General features: G+C 43.2%; 1 protein-coding gene across 1 annotated transcript; it reads right to left on the bottom strand.

Annotated features, from left to right (window-relative positions):
* Positions 1-11,405: 11,405 nt before the first annotated feature.
* On the bottom strand, positions 11,406-16,097 carry LOC109166909 (proline-rich protein 36-like; the record flags this gene model as incomplete). The annotated part of the gene is made up of 8 exons (XM_019315807.1): positions 11,406-11,637; positions 12,351-12,562; positions 12,648-12,835; positions 13,036-13,222; positions 13,517-13,705; positions 14,187-14,321; positions 14,533-14,698; positions 15,751-16,097. Coding segments are annotated over 8 exons (1,656 nt in total), but the record flags the coding sequence as incomplete, so codon positions are not given.
* Positions 16,098-19,069: the final 2,972 nt, after the last annotated feature.

Below are 19,069 nucleotides of genomic sequence, written 5' to 3'. Positions count from 1 at the left end.
AAGAAGTCAATTATACCCATTGCTCAACCACACAACAAAAACCAATCATGATTCATGCTAGCAACAGATTGGTATGAAATCATATTATCGCAACCCAAGCAAACCAAACAAGTAATCAGGCAATGACTGTCTTGTTTGTTGTGTCTTTTTATGAATAACATTCAGATGGGGTGATGTGCTCCTCCCATAACGAACAAAAATGTACACTCCATGTCTCCATCAGAGTGCAAGCAATCATTTCATTCAAGAAATCAAATCTGAATGTGATTTGGCTAACCATATAATCTACCATGAAGTTACCATCACTTAAGATTCATGATGGAAGAATATTAATGAGTAATGACTACCACAGGAAATAGCAGCAGCAGCATCTACAAATAAATTGTAGATAATATGGAAAGAAGAGTTGTAGCAAAGTTTAACAGAAATCAACAAGGATCACTGATGAAGTATTCATTTTTGCAAGCATTAACAGGAGCCAATGAATTTCATAACACAATTAAAAACAAGCACAAATAGTTCCAGGCTTGTGTACATCAAAACACCAAGTAGCCAAGTGAAAGATGAGTGTGTTAATTTTCTTGAAGACAGATAAATATTTTCTTGAAGACAGATAAATACCTAATTCCCATAACCAAACTTTTTAAAGCGAAAAAGCGCACTAAAGCGACTAGGCCGGGCATTGCTTGAAAGTGAAAGCGCAAAGCGAAGCGTCGCTTTTAATATATATAAATTATACATATATATAGTCAAAAACTTCAAATAATTATGCAAAATAACATCCAAAATAACTCCTAAAGTGATAAAGTGACAACATCATAATAATACAAACATTATTCATTTAATAAAAATAAATTATTAAATGAACTAAGATTAAAGTGTAAAACACAATAAAAGTCCTAATTGACTACAGCCTACTGCCTAAGTCAATACATATAAATATATAACATATGTATAATACTATAATGTATCTTACATCTTTACGGAAGAGGAAATGGAAAAAAAAAAAAAAAGTAAACAGCGAATCAGCGATACCAGTCGACACTCGACAGTGTGAACGGTGAGCAGGCTGCAGGCGAGGACGACGGCGAGTGGTGGGCGAGGCGGCGAGGGCGGCGGTCGGCGAGAAGGGAGACTAGGAGAAGCAGAGTGCAGCGGAGGCAGAGTGGCAAAGAGGGAGAAGGTTTGGTCTTTCCAATCACAATCGCGAGTCGCGATATTAGCTTAGGGCTTAGGTTTAATTTTTCTTTTTTTTTTTAAATTGACCGTTGACTGTGCTATTTGTGACAAAGCAACGCCTTTCACGCTTTTCATAAGTTTGCCCATAATTAATCCACACTTGATATAAATTACTAAATTACTAAATTACCAAATGGAGACCAACTTCTGGCCTCTATTCTATTTTAAACGTCCCCAAGAAATTTGGTTTGGAACACGATACAAAGAGAAGAATAAGTTGATTATTGGAGATTTTTGCCTTCATCAGCCAATTGTCATAATCTAGACTGAATCAAGTGTATCCAGGATATATGATCTTAGTGATTTCCCTAAAATTTTGCAGAACATGTACTTAAGCATGCTTCATTCCAGAAGCACACACTTATTAGCAGACCTCAGGCTCAATATCCCTTAAATTTACAACACTAACGATGACCATGAAGAATTACACATTCCTGTTGTCTCTCCTGCAAGTTGCAGTGTTGGAAAGCAAAGTGCAATTGAATATTCTCTTAATTTACTGATATTGGATGTTCAAGAATCATTAGGTTAGCTAAAGAGTCAAGCCCCATTGGCCATAACTAAAACACATTGTGATTGATGTTTAATATTTCCAGTGCATTCAACAGAGAAGACGAGCCGAGACTCTTATTGCCAAAATTTGCATACAATCAAGAAATCCATCTATTATTGTTAGATATATTAAATATAATATATTTAATATAATATAATATATCTATAATATATATATATATATATATATATATATATATATATATATATATATATATATATATATATATATATATATATATATATATATATATATATATATAATATATTTGAGAATAGAGAGAGAGAGGAATAAACTGATAATGTTTATTTGATGAGATGATTAATAAATGAACAAGAGTCACATATTTATACTAAAGGCAAACTACTAATTAGGGAACTAATGCTCCATGTACTTGCTATAATCTAGGCCACTTTCACATTAACTAATCATACATGACACACCACACACCCATGTTTATTTACTGCATTAGTTTACTTGGTTTAATATATTATAATAATAATATTATTATAATATTGCCTCCTTTAAACCAAGTTGGATATATTGGTCATCCCAATTTCTTCTTCTTCAATTTAAGAAATGTCTCCGTCTTCAAGTTGGATATACTGACTTGTATTTCGTTCTGTAAACCCACTTTACTCCAATTGGCTTCTTCCCAGGAGGTAAATCTGTTAACTCCCTTTCTGTAGCAGCCTCCTCAAAAGATAAAGGATCACAATCTGCAAAGAGAGCAAATTGAACAATCTCTTCATCAGACATGTCATTATCATGACCCAAAACATAATCTTGCAAGCGAGCTGGTAAGTGGCGCTCGCGCTGAGATCGTCGAACTGACAGCTCCGACTGTGTAGGGGACAGAACATTATCTGGAATCGGTTGCTCATCAACAATATTTTCAACAATAGGAATAACAACTGAACTTTCATCTTTAGCTAACCAATCCCAAGCATCATATTCATCAAAAATGACATCACGACTTATAACAACCTTTTTAGTTTCAGGATTGTATAGTTTATAAGCCTTGGAAGCGTCACTATAACCAATGAATATGCACTTCTCACCTTTATCATCCAACATCTTTCTCAATGGATCTGGCACATGAGCATATGCCAAACATCCAAAAACCTTGAGATATTTGATAGAGGGTTTTTTCCCACTCCAAACTTCTTCGGGTGTCTTATCACGGACACTTTTAGTTGGACACCTATTCAACACATAGACAGCACAAGCAACAGCTTCTGCCCAAAAAGGCTTAGGCAGATTCTTGGATTTCAACATGCAACTCACCATATCCATGATTGACCTATTCTTCCTCTCAGCCACTCCGTTTTGTTGTGGAGTGTATCTAGCTGTCATTCGGTGCTGAATACCCTTTTCTTTCAGAAAATTATCACAAGCAATATATTCTGTACCTCTATCAGTTCTCAAGATTTTAATCTCATAACCACTTTGCTTTTCAACAAAAATCTTAAATTGTTTGAAAACATCACATGCTTCAGACTTTTGCTTCAGAAAGTAAACCCATGTTTTTCTACTGAAATCATCAATGAAAGTAATAAAGTACTTACAACCTCCATGTGAGGGAACCTCCAACGAACACAGGTCTGAGTGAACAATCTCCAACTGTTTTGTAGCTCTCCTTGACTTGCCCACAGGAAATGGATCTCTATGCTTCTTCCCAATCACACAAATCTCACAGATACGATCAGGGACATTCACAACAGGTAAATCAGAAACAAGTTCCTTTCTCGCAAGATAGTTTAACCCAGAAAAATGAAAATGCCCAAACCGCATATGCCATAACCAATTATCATCACAAACTTCAGAATTAAAGCAAGCAAGGAGAGTATGCTTAATTTTCAAAGGAAATAGTCGATTTTGAGACATATTTACCTTTGCAATCAAAACTCCTTTAGTATCTGCAATGGTACAACACCCCTGAGCAATATGTATCTTATATCCATTTTCTGACAACTGACCCATACTCAACAAATTTTGGTGTAGTTCAGGAACATAGAACACATGGGATATAAAATTGTGAGTACCATCCTTCAACTGAATAGAGATTTTACCTTTTCCCAAAATTGGCACTTTTAACTTATTGCCAAATGTCACTTCAGACCGGACTGATTCATCCAGTTCAGAAAACAATTCTTTCTTCCCACACATATGGTTACTACACCCAGTATCCAAGAACCATATGTTTTTATCTGCAGAAAAACTATCGCTGGCTAAAAGTAAAGTTTCAGAACTCTCACCAGACTTTTCAGCAGTGTTTTCAGCAATGTTTGCTTGATTTCCACTATTGTTGTCCTCATTATACCAACAATCTGCAATCTTGTGCCCATACTTGCCACAATTGTAGCAATGAAATGGAAATTTACCTTGTTTGGTATTACCTCCACCTCTTCCTTGGTTGGAGTTACCACGTCCTCCTCCTTGGTTGAAGTTACCACGACCTCTTCCACCAGAACCTCCTCTTCCTCTTCCACGACCTCTACCTGATCCTCCACCTCTTTGATTAGTGCCAGTCACATTAAGGGTGACTTGGCTCTTCAAAGCTTCTTCAGCTAGTGGTTCCGATTTTGACGCAATTCTGTCAATATGACTTTCTACCATACCTTTCAGCTCTGCAATTGATAAGAGCTCGGTTTTGTGTGACTCTGTTATTGAAGCCACCACATGGTCATACTTCATTGGCATAGTTCATAGAACTTTTTCAACCACTGCACCATCTTCAATCGTATTTCCGTATAACCTCATCTTATTCACCATATCAATAAGACGAGTGAAATACGCATATACTGTTTCTGTAGAGGTCATCTCACAATTATCGTACAACCTTCTCAACGACTGCAACTTAGACTTCTGCGCCCGATCAACTCCTTTGTGTGACACCTTTAAGATGTCCCAAGCTTGTTTAGCTGTTTGAGCACGAGCTAATTTCCCAAAAATGGAATAATGAACACCTTGGTGAATCTGACCCAAGGCCAATTTATCTCGATGTATAGCGCCTGCTTCAGCTCGTTCTTGTAGACCGGGATCAACAAAGCTCCAAAGATTTTAAGCTTGCAAATGTGTGGACATCATAATTTGCCAATAATTGTGATCGAGTTTCCCGTCCAATTTGGGACCCGACCATACAATATTGAAATTTGTTGTCATATTTCACTACGGAAAATATTTCGGGGTTGAAAGGTTGACTGGCTTTGATACCAAATGTTAGATATATTAAATATAATATATTAAATATAATATATATTAAATATAATATAATATATCTATAATATATATATAATATATATTTGAGAAGAGAGAGAGAGAGGAATAAACAGATAATGTTTATTTGATGAGATGATTAACAAATGAACAAGAGTCACATATTTATACTAAAGACAAACAAATAATTAGGGAACTAATGATCCATGTACTTGCTATAATCTATGCCACTTTCACTTTAACTAATCATACATGACACACCACACACCCATGTTTATTTACTGCATTAGTTTACTTGGTTTAATATATTATAATAATAATATTATTATAACAATTATCATATACCATCTCTTGCTCTCTAGTTATTTTACTTGCTCATTTGTTAACAAATATAGCTTCACAATTACCACTAGGCGGTGGCCCTTTGCCAGCTATCACACCTTAAACCTCATAACACAAGGAGCAAAAGAGAAAATTAGGGGAAAAAAAATTGAATCCCAGAGATGACGATCATTCGTTTCAGGATGAGGCCATATTTGTTTATTTTCATGAATTCACGTCGATGAATTCAAGTTTCAACAAATCAGGGATTCAAACTATAAATAATATATTCATTGATGGAAAAGTTAGTTTATCCACAGCAACTTTAAGGTATGTGTGAATTGTGATAGATAACTGAGTGGGAAAAGAATGCAACATAAATAATTAAATACTCACATATTTAAACCCATATAAACTCCATTCCCAACTGATTCAACCTTGAGGTGGTATTGTTTCCTAGAAAGCAAGATGATTAAAGCAAGTATCCTCCCACCCAATGAAAAAAACAGACAAGTACACTAGAAAGGAAGTACTAACATTCATTGATGGCACATGCCCCCTTTAAAAATTGTTTGAGATACCCCCGTTTCCAAATTTTAGTTCAATAAACTACGGTTGCTCTTTAAAAACAAAGCAATTAGATCAGAACACAAAAGGTTTCCCATAAAAAGTAAAAGGGTTCATCTCAACAAAGGTTCCCAAAAGTGTCAGGAACTCTGTTAGTGTCAAACCCAGAGAAGATCCATGTTCGTTCACCAAAGAAAAGTAAAGATGCCCTTTCTTACACATTACTAGTTTTTAAAATCTTCATTTCATTTTATATAAATTAATGCATTACTTTGTTCTAACCTCAAAATCCAAAAGAAATTATGTGCTCCTTTAAATTTTATACACACATGCATATACAAAATGAATATTATGTGATTCTCTAAAGCTTTTATGTTGGAGGAGATCTGAAGAACTGTAATGTTCATGGGAAACTGTTTGCTGCTGAAATTGATCAGCAGAAAACAGACATCAGTCTCACTCTCAAAGATGCATTTGCAGGATTCACTTTAGACTCTGGAGGAATTTGTTCAGAACCAGTGGTACCTATATATTGTTAACCAACCATAAAGTTGAGTTCACTGCAACTGAACCCAAGAGATAAAGCAGAAACGTTTTTGGATAAAGCCAGTGCAACTAAAACTAGTGTAATACAATTCAGGGAAGAAACATCCAGATATGTTAGAACTGACTAGTAGATTGTGCAACTGAGATTATAGTCTGCAAGCAACAGCATTTACTGAAGGTGTTTTTCATAGAGAATTATAGATCATCACTTCAAATGAGCTCATAAATAAATTTCTTGTTGTGCTGACAGGAAATCTCCAAGTACATAAAATTGAGGAGTTTATTAGTGAACCTTGTTATGATGCTAGAAGGAAATCATGTTTGACTAGATGTTTTAACAGATACGCCATTAAATTTTTTAAATAAAATGGCGAAATCATTGAGTCTAATAAGATTAGTCATACAAGTATTGTTGCATAAAGTAGGAACTAAGATCTTTACCAAGATCTATACACATCACCCAATTTATATTTCACGAATGCTTTGTTACGAATCTTTAAAATGGTTTCAACCTTTATCACAGTATTAAGAAACATTATCTATGGATATGTATAGAAATAGTGAGCTGTGAGCATGTACCTTCGTCGACGGCGGAGAGGGCAGCAGATGGTGGAGGACTGGAGGAGGGCAGCAAACGGCGGAGGACTGGAAGAGGGCAGCAGACGGCGGATGACCGGACAGCAGACGGCGGAGGACTGAAGGAGGGCAGACGGCTGAGAGGCGCGGAGAGTGAAGACGGAGTGAGAAGATGGCAGAGAGTGAATACGTCGCTAAGGATTTAGGAATTATTATTATTATTATCGGAGGACTGGAGGAGGGCAGCAGACGGCGGATGACCGGACAGCAGACGGCGGAGGACTGGAGGAGGGCAGACAACTGAGGGGCGCGGAGAGTGAAGACGGAGTGAGAAGACGGCAAAGAGTAAATACGTCGCTAAGGATTTAGGAATTATGATTATTATTATTATTATTACTACTACTACTACTACATCTACTACTACTACTACTACTACTACTACTACTACAACTACTACTAATACTATAGATATGTATAGAAACAGTGAGCTGTGAGCATGTACCTTCGTCGACGGCGGAGAGGGCAGCAGATGGTGGAGGACTGGGGGAGGGCAGCAGACGGTGGAAGACTGGAGGAGGGCAGCAGACGGCGGAGGACTGGAGGAGGGCAGAAGACGATAGATGACCGGACTGCAGACGGCGGAGGACTGGAAGAGGGCAGACGGCTGCGAGACGCCGAGAGTGAAGACGGAGTGAGAAGACGGCAAAGAGTGAATACGTCGCTAAGGATTTAGGAATTATTATTATTATTATCGGAGGACTGGAGGAGGGCAGCAGACGGCGGATGACCGGACAGCAAACGGCGGAGGACTGGAGGAGGGCAGACGGCTGAGAGGCGCGGAGAGTGAAGACGGAGTGAGAAGATGGCAAAGAGTGAATACGTCGCTAAGGATTTATGAATTATTATTATTATTATTATTATTATTATTATTATTATTATTACTACTACTACTACTACTACTACTACTACTACTACTACTACTATTATGGATATGTATAGAAACAGTGAGTTGTTAGCATGTACCTTCGTCGACGACGGAGAGGGCAGCAGATGGTGGAGGACTGGAGGAGGGCAGCAGACGGCGGAGGACTGGAGGAGGGCAGCAGATGGCGGATGACCGGACAGCAGATGGCGGAAGACTGGAGGATGGCAGACAGCTGAGAGGCGCGGAGAGTGAAGACGGAGTGAGAAGATGGCAAAGAGTGAATACGTCGCAAAGGATTTATGAATTATTATTATTATTATTATTATTATTATTATTATTATTATTATTATTACTACTACTACTACTACTACTACTACTACTATGGATATGTATAGAAACAGTGAGCTGTGACCATGTACCTTCGTCGACGGCGGAGAGGGCAGCAGACGGCGGAGGACTGGAGGAGGGCAGCAGACGGAGGATGACCTGACAGCAGACGGCGGAGGATTAAAGGAGGGCAGACGGCTGAGAGGCGCGGAGAGTGAAGACGGAGTGAGAAGATGGCAAAGAGTGAATACGTAGCTAAGGATTTATGAATTATTATTATTATTATTATTATTATTATTATTATTATTATTACTACTACTATTACTACTACTACTACTACTACTACTACTACTACTACTACTACTACTACTACTACTACTACTACTACTACTATGGATATGTATAGAAACAGTGAGCTGTGAGCATGTACCTTCGTCGACGGCATAGAGGGCAGCAGATGGTGGAGGACTGGAGGAGGGCAGTAGACGGCGGAGGACTGGAGGAGGGCAGCAGACGATAGATGACCGGACAGCAGACGGCGGAGGACTGGAAGAGGGCAGACGGCTGCGAGGCGCGGAGAGTGAAGACGGAGTGAGAAGATGGCAAAGAGTGAATACGCACCTAAGGATTTATGAATTATTATTATTATTATTATTACTACTACTACTACTACAACTATAGATATGTATAGAAACAGTGAGCTGTGAGCATGTACCTTCGTTGACGGCGGAGAGGGCAGCAGATGGTGGAGGACTGGAGGAGGGCAGCAAACGGCGGAGGACTGGAGGAGGGCAGCAGACGGCGGATGACCGGACAGCAGATGGCGGAGGACTGGAGGAGGGCAGACGGCTGAGAGGCGCGGAGAGTGAAGACGGAGTGAGAAGATGGCAAAGAGTGAATACGTCGAAAATGATTTATGAATTATTATTATTATTATTATTACTACTACTACTACTACTACTACTTCTACTACTACTATGGATATGTATAGAAACAGTGAGCTGTGAGCATGTACCTTCGTCGACGGCGGAGAGGGCAGCAGATGGTGGAGGACTGGAGGAGGGCAGCAGACGGCGGAGGACTGGTTGTGGGCAGCAGACGATAGATGACCGGACAGCAGACGGCGGAGGACTGGAAGAGGGCAGACGGCTGAGAGGCGCGGAGAGTGAAGACGGAGTGAGAAGATGGCAAAGAGTGAATACGTCGCTAAGGATTTATGAATTATTATTATTATTATTATTATTATTATTATTATTATTACTACTACTACTACTACTACTACTACTACTACTATTATGGATATGTATAGAAACAGTGAGTTGTTAGCATGTACCTTCGTCGACGACGGAGAGGGGCAGGCAGATGGTGGAGGACTGGAGGAGGGCAGCAGACGGCGGAGGACTGGAGGAGGGCAGCAGACGGCGGATGACCGGACAGCAGATGGCGGAAGACTGGAGGATGGCAGACAGCTGAGAGGCGCGGAGAGTGAAGACGGAGTGAGAAGATGGCAAAGAGTGAATACGTCGCAAAGGATTTATGAATTCATTATATTATTATATTATTATTATTATTATTATTATATTATTATTGTTATTACTACTACTACTACTACTACTACTACTACTATGGATATGTATAGAAACAGGAGCTGTGACCATGTACCTTCCGTCGACGGCGGAGAGGGCAGCAGACGGCGGAGGACTGGAGGAGGGCCAGCAGACGGAGGATGACCTGACAGCAGACGGCGGAGGATTAAAGGAGAGGCAGACGGCTGAGAGCGCGGAGATGGAAGACGGAGTGAGAAGATGGCAAAGAGTGAATACGTAGCTAAGGATTTATGAATTATTATTTATTATTATTATTATTATTATTATTATTATTATTATTATTACTACTACTATTACTACTACTACTACTACTACTTACTACTACTACTACTACACTACTACTACTACTACTACTACTATGGATATGTATAGAAACAAGTGAGCTGTGAGCATGTACCTTCGTCGACGGCATAGAGGGCAGCAGATGGTGGAGGACTGGGAGAGGGCAGTAGACGGCGAGGACTGGAGGAGGCAGCAGACGATAGATGACCGGACAGCAGACGGCGGAGGACTGGAGAGGGCAGACGGCTGCGAGGCGCGCGAGAGTGAAGACGGAGTGAGAAGATGGCAAAGAGTGAATACGCCATCTAAGGATTTATGAATATTATTATTATTATTATTACTACTACTACTACTAAACTATAGATATGTATAGAACAGTGAGCTGTGAGCTATGTACCTTCGTTGACGGCCGAGAGGGCAGCAGATGGTGGAGACTGGAGGGCGCAGCAAACGGCGGAGGATGGCAGGAGGGCAGCACGACGGCGGATGACGGACAGCAGATGCGGGAGACTGCGAGGAGGGCAGACGGTGAGAGGCGCGGAGAGTGAAGACGGAGTGAGAAGATGGCAAGAGTGAATACGTCGAAAATGATTTATGAATTATTATTATTATTATTATTACTTACTACTACTACTACTACTACTTCTACTACTACTATGGATATGTATAGAAACAGAGCTGCTGAGCATGTACCTTCGTCGACGGCGGAGAGGCAGCAGATGTGGAGGACTGGAGGAGGGCAGCAGACGGCGGAGACTGTGTGTGGGCAGCAGACGATAGATGACCGGACAGCAGACGCGGAGGACTGGAAGAGGGCAGCGCTGAGAGGCGCGCGAGATGAAGACGGATGAGAAGATGGCAAAAGTGAATACGCACCTAAGGATTTATGAATTATATTATTATTATTATTACTACTACTACTACTACAACTATATATGTATAGAAACAGTGAGCTGTGAGCATGTACCTTCGTTGACGGCGGAGAGGGGCAGGCAGATGGTGGGAGACTGGAGGAGGGCAGCAAACGGCGGGAGGACTGGAGGAGGGCAGCAGACGCGCGGATGACCGGACACAGATGGCGGATGACTGGAGGAGGGCAGACGGCTGAGAGGCGCGGAGAGTGAAGACGGATGTAGAGATGGCAAAGAGTGAATACGTCGAAAAGATTTATGAATTATTATTATTATTATTATTATTTACTACTACTACTTACTACTACTACTACTACTACTTTCTACAACTACTATGGATATGTTATAGAAACAGTGAGCTCTGAGCATGTACCTTCGTCGACGGCGGAGAGGGCAGCAGATGGGGAGGACTGGAGGAGGGCAGCAGACGGCGGAGGATGGAGGTGGGCACAGCAGACGATAGATGGCCGGACAGCAGACGGCGGAGGACTGGAAGGGGCAGAACGGTTGCGAGGCGCGAGAGTGAAGACGAAGTGAGAAGATGGCCAGAGAGTGAATACGTCGCTAAGGATTAGGAATTATATTATTATTATCGGAGAGACTGGAGGAGGGCAGTAGACGGCGGATGACCGGACAGAAACGGCGGAGTCTGGAGGAAGGGCAACGGCTGAGAGGCGCGAAGAGTGAAGACGCAGTGAGAAGATGGCGAAGAGTGAATACGTCGCTAAGGATTTATGAATTATTATTATTATTATTATTATTATTATTATTATTATTATTACTATTACTACTACTACTACTACTACTACTATTGGATATGTATAAAACAGTGATTCTGTTAGCATGTACCTTCGTCGACCGAGAGGCCAGCATATGGTGGAGGACTGGAGGGGGCAGCAGACGGCGGAGGACTGAAGAGGGCAGAAGACGGCGGATGACCGACAGCAGACGGCGGAGGACTGGAGAGAGGCAGACGCCTAAGAGGCGCGGAATGTGAAGACGGAGTGAAAAGACGGCAGAGGAGTGAATACTAGCTAAGGATTTAGGAATAATTATTATTATTATCGGAGGACTGAAGGAGGGCAAGCAGACGGCGGATGACCGAATAACAGACGGCGGAGACTGGAGGGGGGCAGACAGCTGAGGGGCGCAGAGAGTGAAGACGGAGTGAGAAGACGGCAAAAAGTGAATACGTCGCTAAGGATTATGTAATTATTATTATTATTATTACTACTGACTACTACTACTACACTACTACTATGGATATGTATAGAAACAGTGAGCTGTGAGCATTACATTCGTCGACGGCGAGAGAGGCAGCAGATGGTGGGAGACCTGGAGAGGGCAGCCATACGGCGAGGACTGGAGCGAGGGCAACAGACGGCGGATGACCGGACAGAACGGCGGTAGGACTAAAGCGAGGCAGAGGGCTGAGAAGCGCGCGAGAGTGAAGACGGAAGTGAGAAGATGACAAGAGTGAATATGTGCGCTAATGATTATGAATTATTATATTATTTACTTACACAAACTACTACTATGGATATGTATAGAAACAGTGAGCTGTGAGCATGTACCTTCGTCGACGCGGAGAGGGCAGCAGATGGTGGAGGACTGGAGAGGGCAGCAGACGGCGGAGGACTGGAGGAGGGCAGCAGAGCCGGATGACCGGACAGTATACGGAGAGGATTGGAGGATGGCAGACGGCTGAGAGGCGCGGAGTGCAAAGACGGAGTAAGAAGATGGCGAAGAAGTGAATAAGTCGCTAAGATTTATGAATTATTTTATTATTTATTATTATTATTATATTATTATTATTATTATTATTATTACTACTACTACTACTACACTACTACTACTACTACTACTACTACTACTACTACTACTACTACTACTACTACTATCTACTACTACTACTACTACTACTATGGATATGATAGAAAAGTGAGGCTGGTGAGCATGTACCTTCGTCGACGGCAGAGAGGGCAGCAGATGGTGGAGGACTGGAGGAGGCAGTAGACGGCGGAGGACTGGAGGAGGCAGCAGACGATAGATGACCGGACAGCAACGCGCGAGGACTGGAAGAGGGCAGACGGCTGCGAGGCGCCGGAGTGAAGACGGAGTGAGAAGACGCAGAGAGTGGAATACTTCGCTATGGATTTAGGAATTATTATTATTATTATCGGACACTGGAGGAGGGCAGCAGACGGCGGAATGACCAGACAGCAAACGGCGGAGTACTAGAGGAGGGCAGACCGCTGAGAGGTGCCGGAGAGTGAAGACGTCGCTAAGGATTTATGAATTTATTATATTATTAATATTATTATTATTATTATTATAATTATTTTACTACTACTACTACTACTACTACTACTACTACTACTACTAACTACTACTACTATACTACTATGGATATGTATAGAAACAGTGAGCAGTGAGCATGTACCTTCGTCGACAGCGGAGAGGCAACAGAATGGTGGAGGACTGGAGGAGGGCAGCAGACGGCGGAGGAATGGAGGAGGGCAGCAGACGCGGATGACCGGACAGCAGACGGCGGAGGACGAAGGAAGGCAGACGGCTGAGAGGCGCGGAAAGTAAGACGGAGTGAGAAGACGCGCAGAGAGTGAATACGTCGCTAAGGATTTAGGAATTATTTATTATTATGATCGAGACTGGAGCAGCGGCGAGGGCCAGCAACGGCGGAGACCGGCAGCAGACGGCGGAGCGACTGGAGGAGGAGGCAGCAGACGCGGAGGACTGGAGGATGCAGCCAGACGATAGAGACGGACAGCAGACGCGAGGACGTGGAAGGGAGAACGCTGCGAGAGCGCCGAGAGTGAAGACGAGGAGAATGCATAGACTGAATACGTTGCTAAGGATTTAGGAATTATTATTATTATTATGGAGGACTGGAAGAGCACAGACAGGCGATTACCGGACAGCAAACGGGCGGAAGAATGGAGGAGGGCAGACGGCTGAGAGGCGCGAATGAGAAGATGGCAAGAGTGAATACGTCGCTAAGGATTTATGAATTATTATTATTATTATTGTTGTTATTATTTACTACTACTACTACTTGGATATGTATAGAAAAACACTGAGCTGTGAGCATGTACCTTCGTCGATGGCGGAAGAGGGCAGACAGATGGTGGAGGACTGGAGAGGGCAGCAGACGCGAGGACTAGAGGAGGGCAGCAGACGGCGACGAGACCGGACAGCAAACGACGGAAGACTGGAGGAGGAGCAGACGGCTGAAGGCGCGAAATTGAAGATGGAGTGAGAAGATGGCAAAGAGTGAATACGTCGCTAAGGATTTATGAATTATTATTATATTAATTATATTATTAATTATTATTATATATACTATATACTACTAACTACTACTACTACTACTACTACTACTATACTACTACTACATACTACTATGGATATGTATAGAAACAGTGAGCTGTGAACATGTACCTTCGCGTCGACGCGGAGAAGGAAGCAGATTGTGAGGACTGGGGAGGCCGCAGACGGCGGAGGAACTGGGAGAGGGCCAGCAGACGGCGGAAGACCGGAGGAAGGGCAGCAGATGATAGATGACCAGACAGCAGACGGCGGAGGGACTGGAAGAGGGCAGACGCTGCTGGCGAGGCGCGAGAGTGAAGACGGAGTGAGTAGACGCCAGAGAGTGAAATTACGTCGATAAGATTAGGAATTATTATTGATTATTATCGGAGGATTGGAGCGACGGGGCAGACGGCGGAATGACCGCGACAGCAAAGACGGTGGGGACCGAGGAGGGCAGACGAAATGCAGAGCCGGAAGAGTGAAGACGGAGTGAGAGACTGGCTAGGGAGATCGTGAATACGTTCGCTAAGATTAGGAATTATTTATATTATTATCGGAGGACTGACGGCGCAGTAGACGTGGGAGACCGGGACAATCAGACGCGAGGACTGGAGGAGGTAGACAGTGAGGGGCGCGGGAGAGTGAAAGACGGAGTTAGAAGACGACTAAGAGATAAATACGTCGGCTAAGATTTATTGAATTATTATTATTAGTTATTAATTATTGTTATTATTACTACTCTACTACTACTACACTACTACTACTACTACAAACTACTACTACTACTTATAGAGTATGTATAGAAAACATGAGCTTGACATTACCTTCGTCGACGCGCGGAGAGGGCAGCAGATGGTTGGGTGCAACTGGAGGAGGGCAAACAGACGCGCGGACGATAAGAGACCGGCACAGACGCCGGAGGACTGGAGGAGGGCAGCAGACCGATAGATGACCGGACACCAGACGGTGGAGGACTGGAAGAGGCGCAGACGGCGCGATGGCGCGCGAGAGTGAAAGACGGAGTTGAGAAGATGAGATAGAGGAATACGTCGCTAAGGATTTAGCGAATGTATTATTATTATTATTGCGAGGAACTGGAGGAGGGCAGCAGACGGCGATGACGGACAGCAAAACGCGGAGAGCTATGGAGGAGGGCAGACGGGCTGAGAGGCCGGAGAGTGAAGAGGGAGTAAGAAGATGGCAAGAGGTAATACGTCGCCAAGATTTCATGAATTATTATTATATTATTTTGTTATTATTACTACTTACTACTACTACTATAGCTACTACTACTACTACATTACTATGGATATAGTATAGAAAACACCTGAGCTTGTGAGCATGTACCTTCTCGACCGGAGAGGGCCAGCCAGATGGTGGAGGACTGAGGAGGGCAGCCTAGACGGCGGAGGACTGGAAGGAGGGCAGCCAGACGGCGGAGACTCGGGAGGGCAGCAGACGGCGAGGACTGGAGCGAGGGCCAGCAGACGATAGATGACCGCGACAGCAGACGCGATGAGCAGCGCCGAGAGTGAAGACGGAGGCAAAGACGGCCAGAGAGAATACGTCGCTAAGGATTTAGGAAATCTTATTATGTTATATCGGAGACTGGAGGAGGGCAGCAGACGGCGGAATGACCAGACAGCAAACGGCGGAGGGGAGGGACTGGAGGAGGGCAGCACGGCTGAGAGCGCCTGAGAGTGAACACGGAGTGAGAAGATTGCCAAAGAGTGATACGTCGCTAAGGATTATATTCATTATTATTATTATTATTTATCTATTTTATATATTATATTTTACTATAACTACTACTACTATACTACTACTACTACTACTACTACTGACTACTACTACTACTACTGACTACTACACTACTATACTATACTATGACTACTACTATACGTACTACTACTTACTACTACTACTACTACTACTACTATGGATATGTATAGAAACAGTGACCCTTGAGCATGTACCTTCGCGACGCGGAGAGGGCTGAGATTGGTGCGGAGCCTGTGAGCATGTACCAGGTGCACAGGTTGTCTAACTAACTCCCTCGAAATTATAAATGCATAACATGGCACGCAGCGCCGAAAGGAAACTACACACTTCTACCGCTCCGTTCTAGCGCGCTCCAGTGCCTCTAAATCCTCTGGGCCTTGAAAGCCAAATATTCTGTTCAGCGAGAGATGCTTGGTAACCACTCCAACGCTAGTTGAAATTCAAATACACTATAAGCAATATATATAAATACGAAAACATTTTGAGCATGAAGATATAGTCCTACGAACTCTAGCTTTAAAACCCGGGAATGACTCGACACGTAAATGTCCAGACACAGCAACAATATAACAGTTGAAAAGCAGTTCATAATAGATAAAGCAATTTAAGACAAGCATAAGCAGTATCATAACCCGATCATTAAACAATCCCCAATAGACGACCCATTAGTCACATCCCAAGGCAGCTACATAGTACAACTCGTCCATATCACAACGCAAACGCACGATTGTTGGGCCCACGGGACGATCGCCATGCCCAACATGAGTCGACATATAGCTCTGGACACAGTCCCAGCCATCATGCCCGTATCGCCAACACAGGCGCGGGCACGCGCGCCCGGCCGCACAAATGCGGGTGGGGGGCGCGGGGCGGGACGCGCGGGGGCGGGCTCGTCGCCGGCGCGGGGGGCGTCTACGGCGGCGAGCGTGCCCCGGCGGGCCAGGCGGTGGCGGGGACGTCGGTCCCGGGAGGTCGACGCAAACCCACCTGATGAAACCGCAGCTCATTCATATTTTTGATCGCAACCAAACAGTCGACCGCAGGCCCGAGAGAGGTCATCTGACCGCACCAGGAAAAAAGGACGAAACCGCCAGCTCGTATAGAAACGTTTCATCGCCAACCAAACGGTGGAGCCGCAGCCAAGAGAATGTCATACTGACCGCAGCCAGGACATACCAATCTGACCGCACAGACCTTTCTGTAACCGCAGCTCAGGATAACCAAACCCGATCGACAACCGAATTGGTGTAACACACACACAAACATCGATAACAAGCACATGCAACCCACATTACACATTGGGAAGGCGGAATTAAAGCGTATAAAAACCTATGCGTGATCCATCACATAATAAGAAAGTCCTAAGGGTTTCATACTTCTTTCACTTAGGCTAACGGGATACCAATTCAAACTAGCATGCCGATATAACGCGACTCATAGAACCTTAACGAACCGGTACCCGAAAACATTCAAACTAGGACATCAGCCAACGACAAACGGGGAGCTCCGATTGGGACACCCACGGCGGATCGGGGAAGACATCAAACGGGAAGCCGGGGACCCGGAGTAGGATAAATTCCAAGCGGTGCTGCATGGGTGGGGTCCACCCGGCCACTGTCACTGTTGCCGGGCAGCGCTTTTGCACAAGGCCGAGTGCCCGTGCGGGCAGCTGCGCTGCCCGCCGTTCCAGCATTATCGTGCCGCGAAACTTGCCCCGTAGAAAATACGCGGCCGGGTGTGGCTGGGTCCCCTACCCCACCTGCCCCCACTAACTCATTCTTCATCACTTCGCTCGCCGCGGTAATCGTTTGGTTGCGGCGCAACAGTAATATATAATCTGTCATCTTGTCAGAGTCGATGCTTTTTATAAGCAACGCACAACGAGCGACTTAACGACAACATCGTAGACAATTAACTAATCAAATACGCGAAACGGAATATCCTAGTGGCACTCTATAACACGGATTCATCGTGTCTTTTCTAAAACTAATCACTTCATATCCATTGTTTGCTGTAATACACCTGTGATTTGTCCCACCCGATAATCCAAGGAGATCAACAGCATACGTACAACCTAGCGCGTTCTAATCACTTATTGCGCCAATATTTAAATGTCTATACTAAGAATACGAGTTCAGCCTGTCTCAAATGCTTTGAGATCCAATAGAAATGCTAGTGATATCTGACGGAAAGACAATTCACGAAAATTCAGATCATCAAGGATACCAATTAATCATCAAAACATCATAATTATCAAGAACAGCACAATAATCATTCAAAATCCAATAATCATCATAGGCAACATCATAACATTATCAAGAAACTCCCAATAATCAGATTATCAAGATTCCCCATGGAATGATTAAATCAACATCAATAATAATCACAACAATCCATCACAATAATATGGGGAACCTAAGGGGAATCATAACTAATTGAAAATTAGGTTTTGTTGAGACAATTGTTATCTCTTTAGAACCTTAATTAATTCCTTTGAATATGAAGAATCTTCTTAAGCTTTCTTTGATTTCTTAATTTCCTCCTAGCCGGATATTCTTTAGGCGGACTCTTTAACTGGGTGGCGAGGAGATTATTGTGGTGCGGCTTCTTAAATGCCTTCTAATTCTCTTATTTATATGCTATGGGGTTTAATCCTTCTAGGATTAGGTATGGCCTTTTAGGGCAGGGGATCCACGGACTATGGGCCTTTTTCCCAACTTAATCATAATAAATTATTCTATTCTGTTATGGAGTTATAGATAAGTAATTAATTGTCTAGGGCCGTAACACGGAGGTTGTTTACACTCTTCCCCCTTTCCCGTACAAGGCTTTCGGTCCCCGAAGCAGTCATTAGTCCACCCCTTATCACGCTTACCTACTGTCA

The sequence above is a fragment of the Ipomoea nil genome, unplaced genomic scaffold (assembly GCF_001879475.1).
Source record: "Ipomoea nil cultivar Tokyo-kokei standard unplaced genomic scaffold, Asagao_1.1 scaffold3130, whole genome shotgun sequence".
Taxonomy (NCBI): domain Eukaryota; kingdom Viridiplantae; phylum Streptophyta; class Magnoliopsida; order Solanales; family Convolvulaceae; genus Ipomoea; species Ipomoea nil.
The sequence above is the reverse complement of the archived record's forward strand: the minus strand, read 5'-3'. Positions and strand labels throughout refer to the sequence as shown.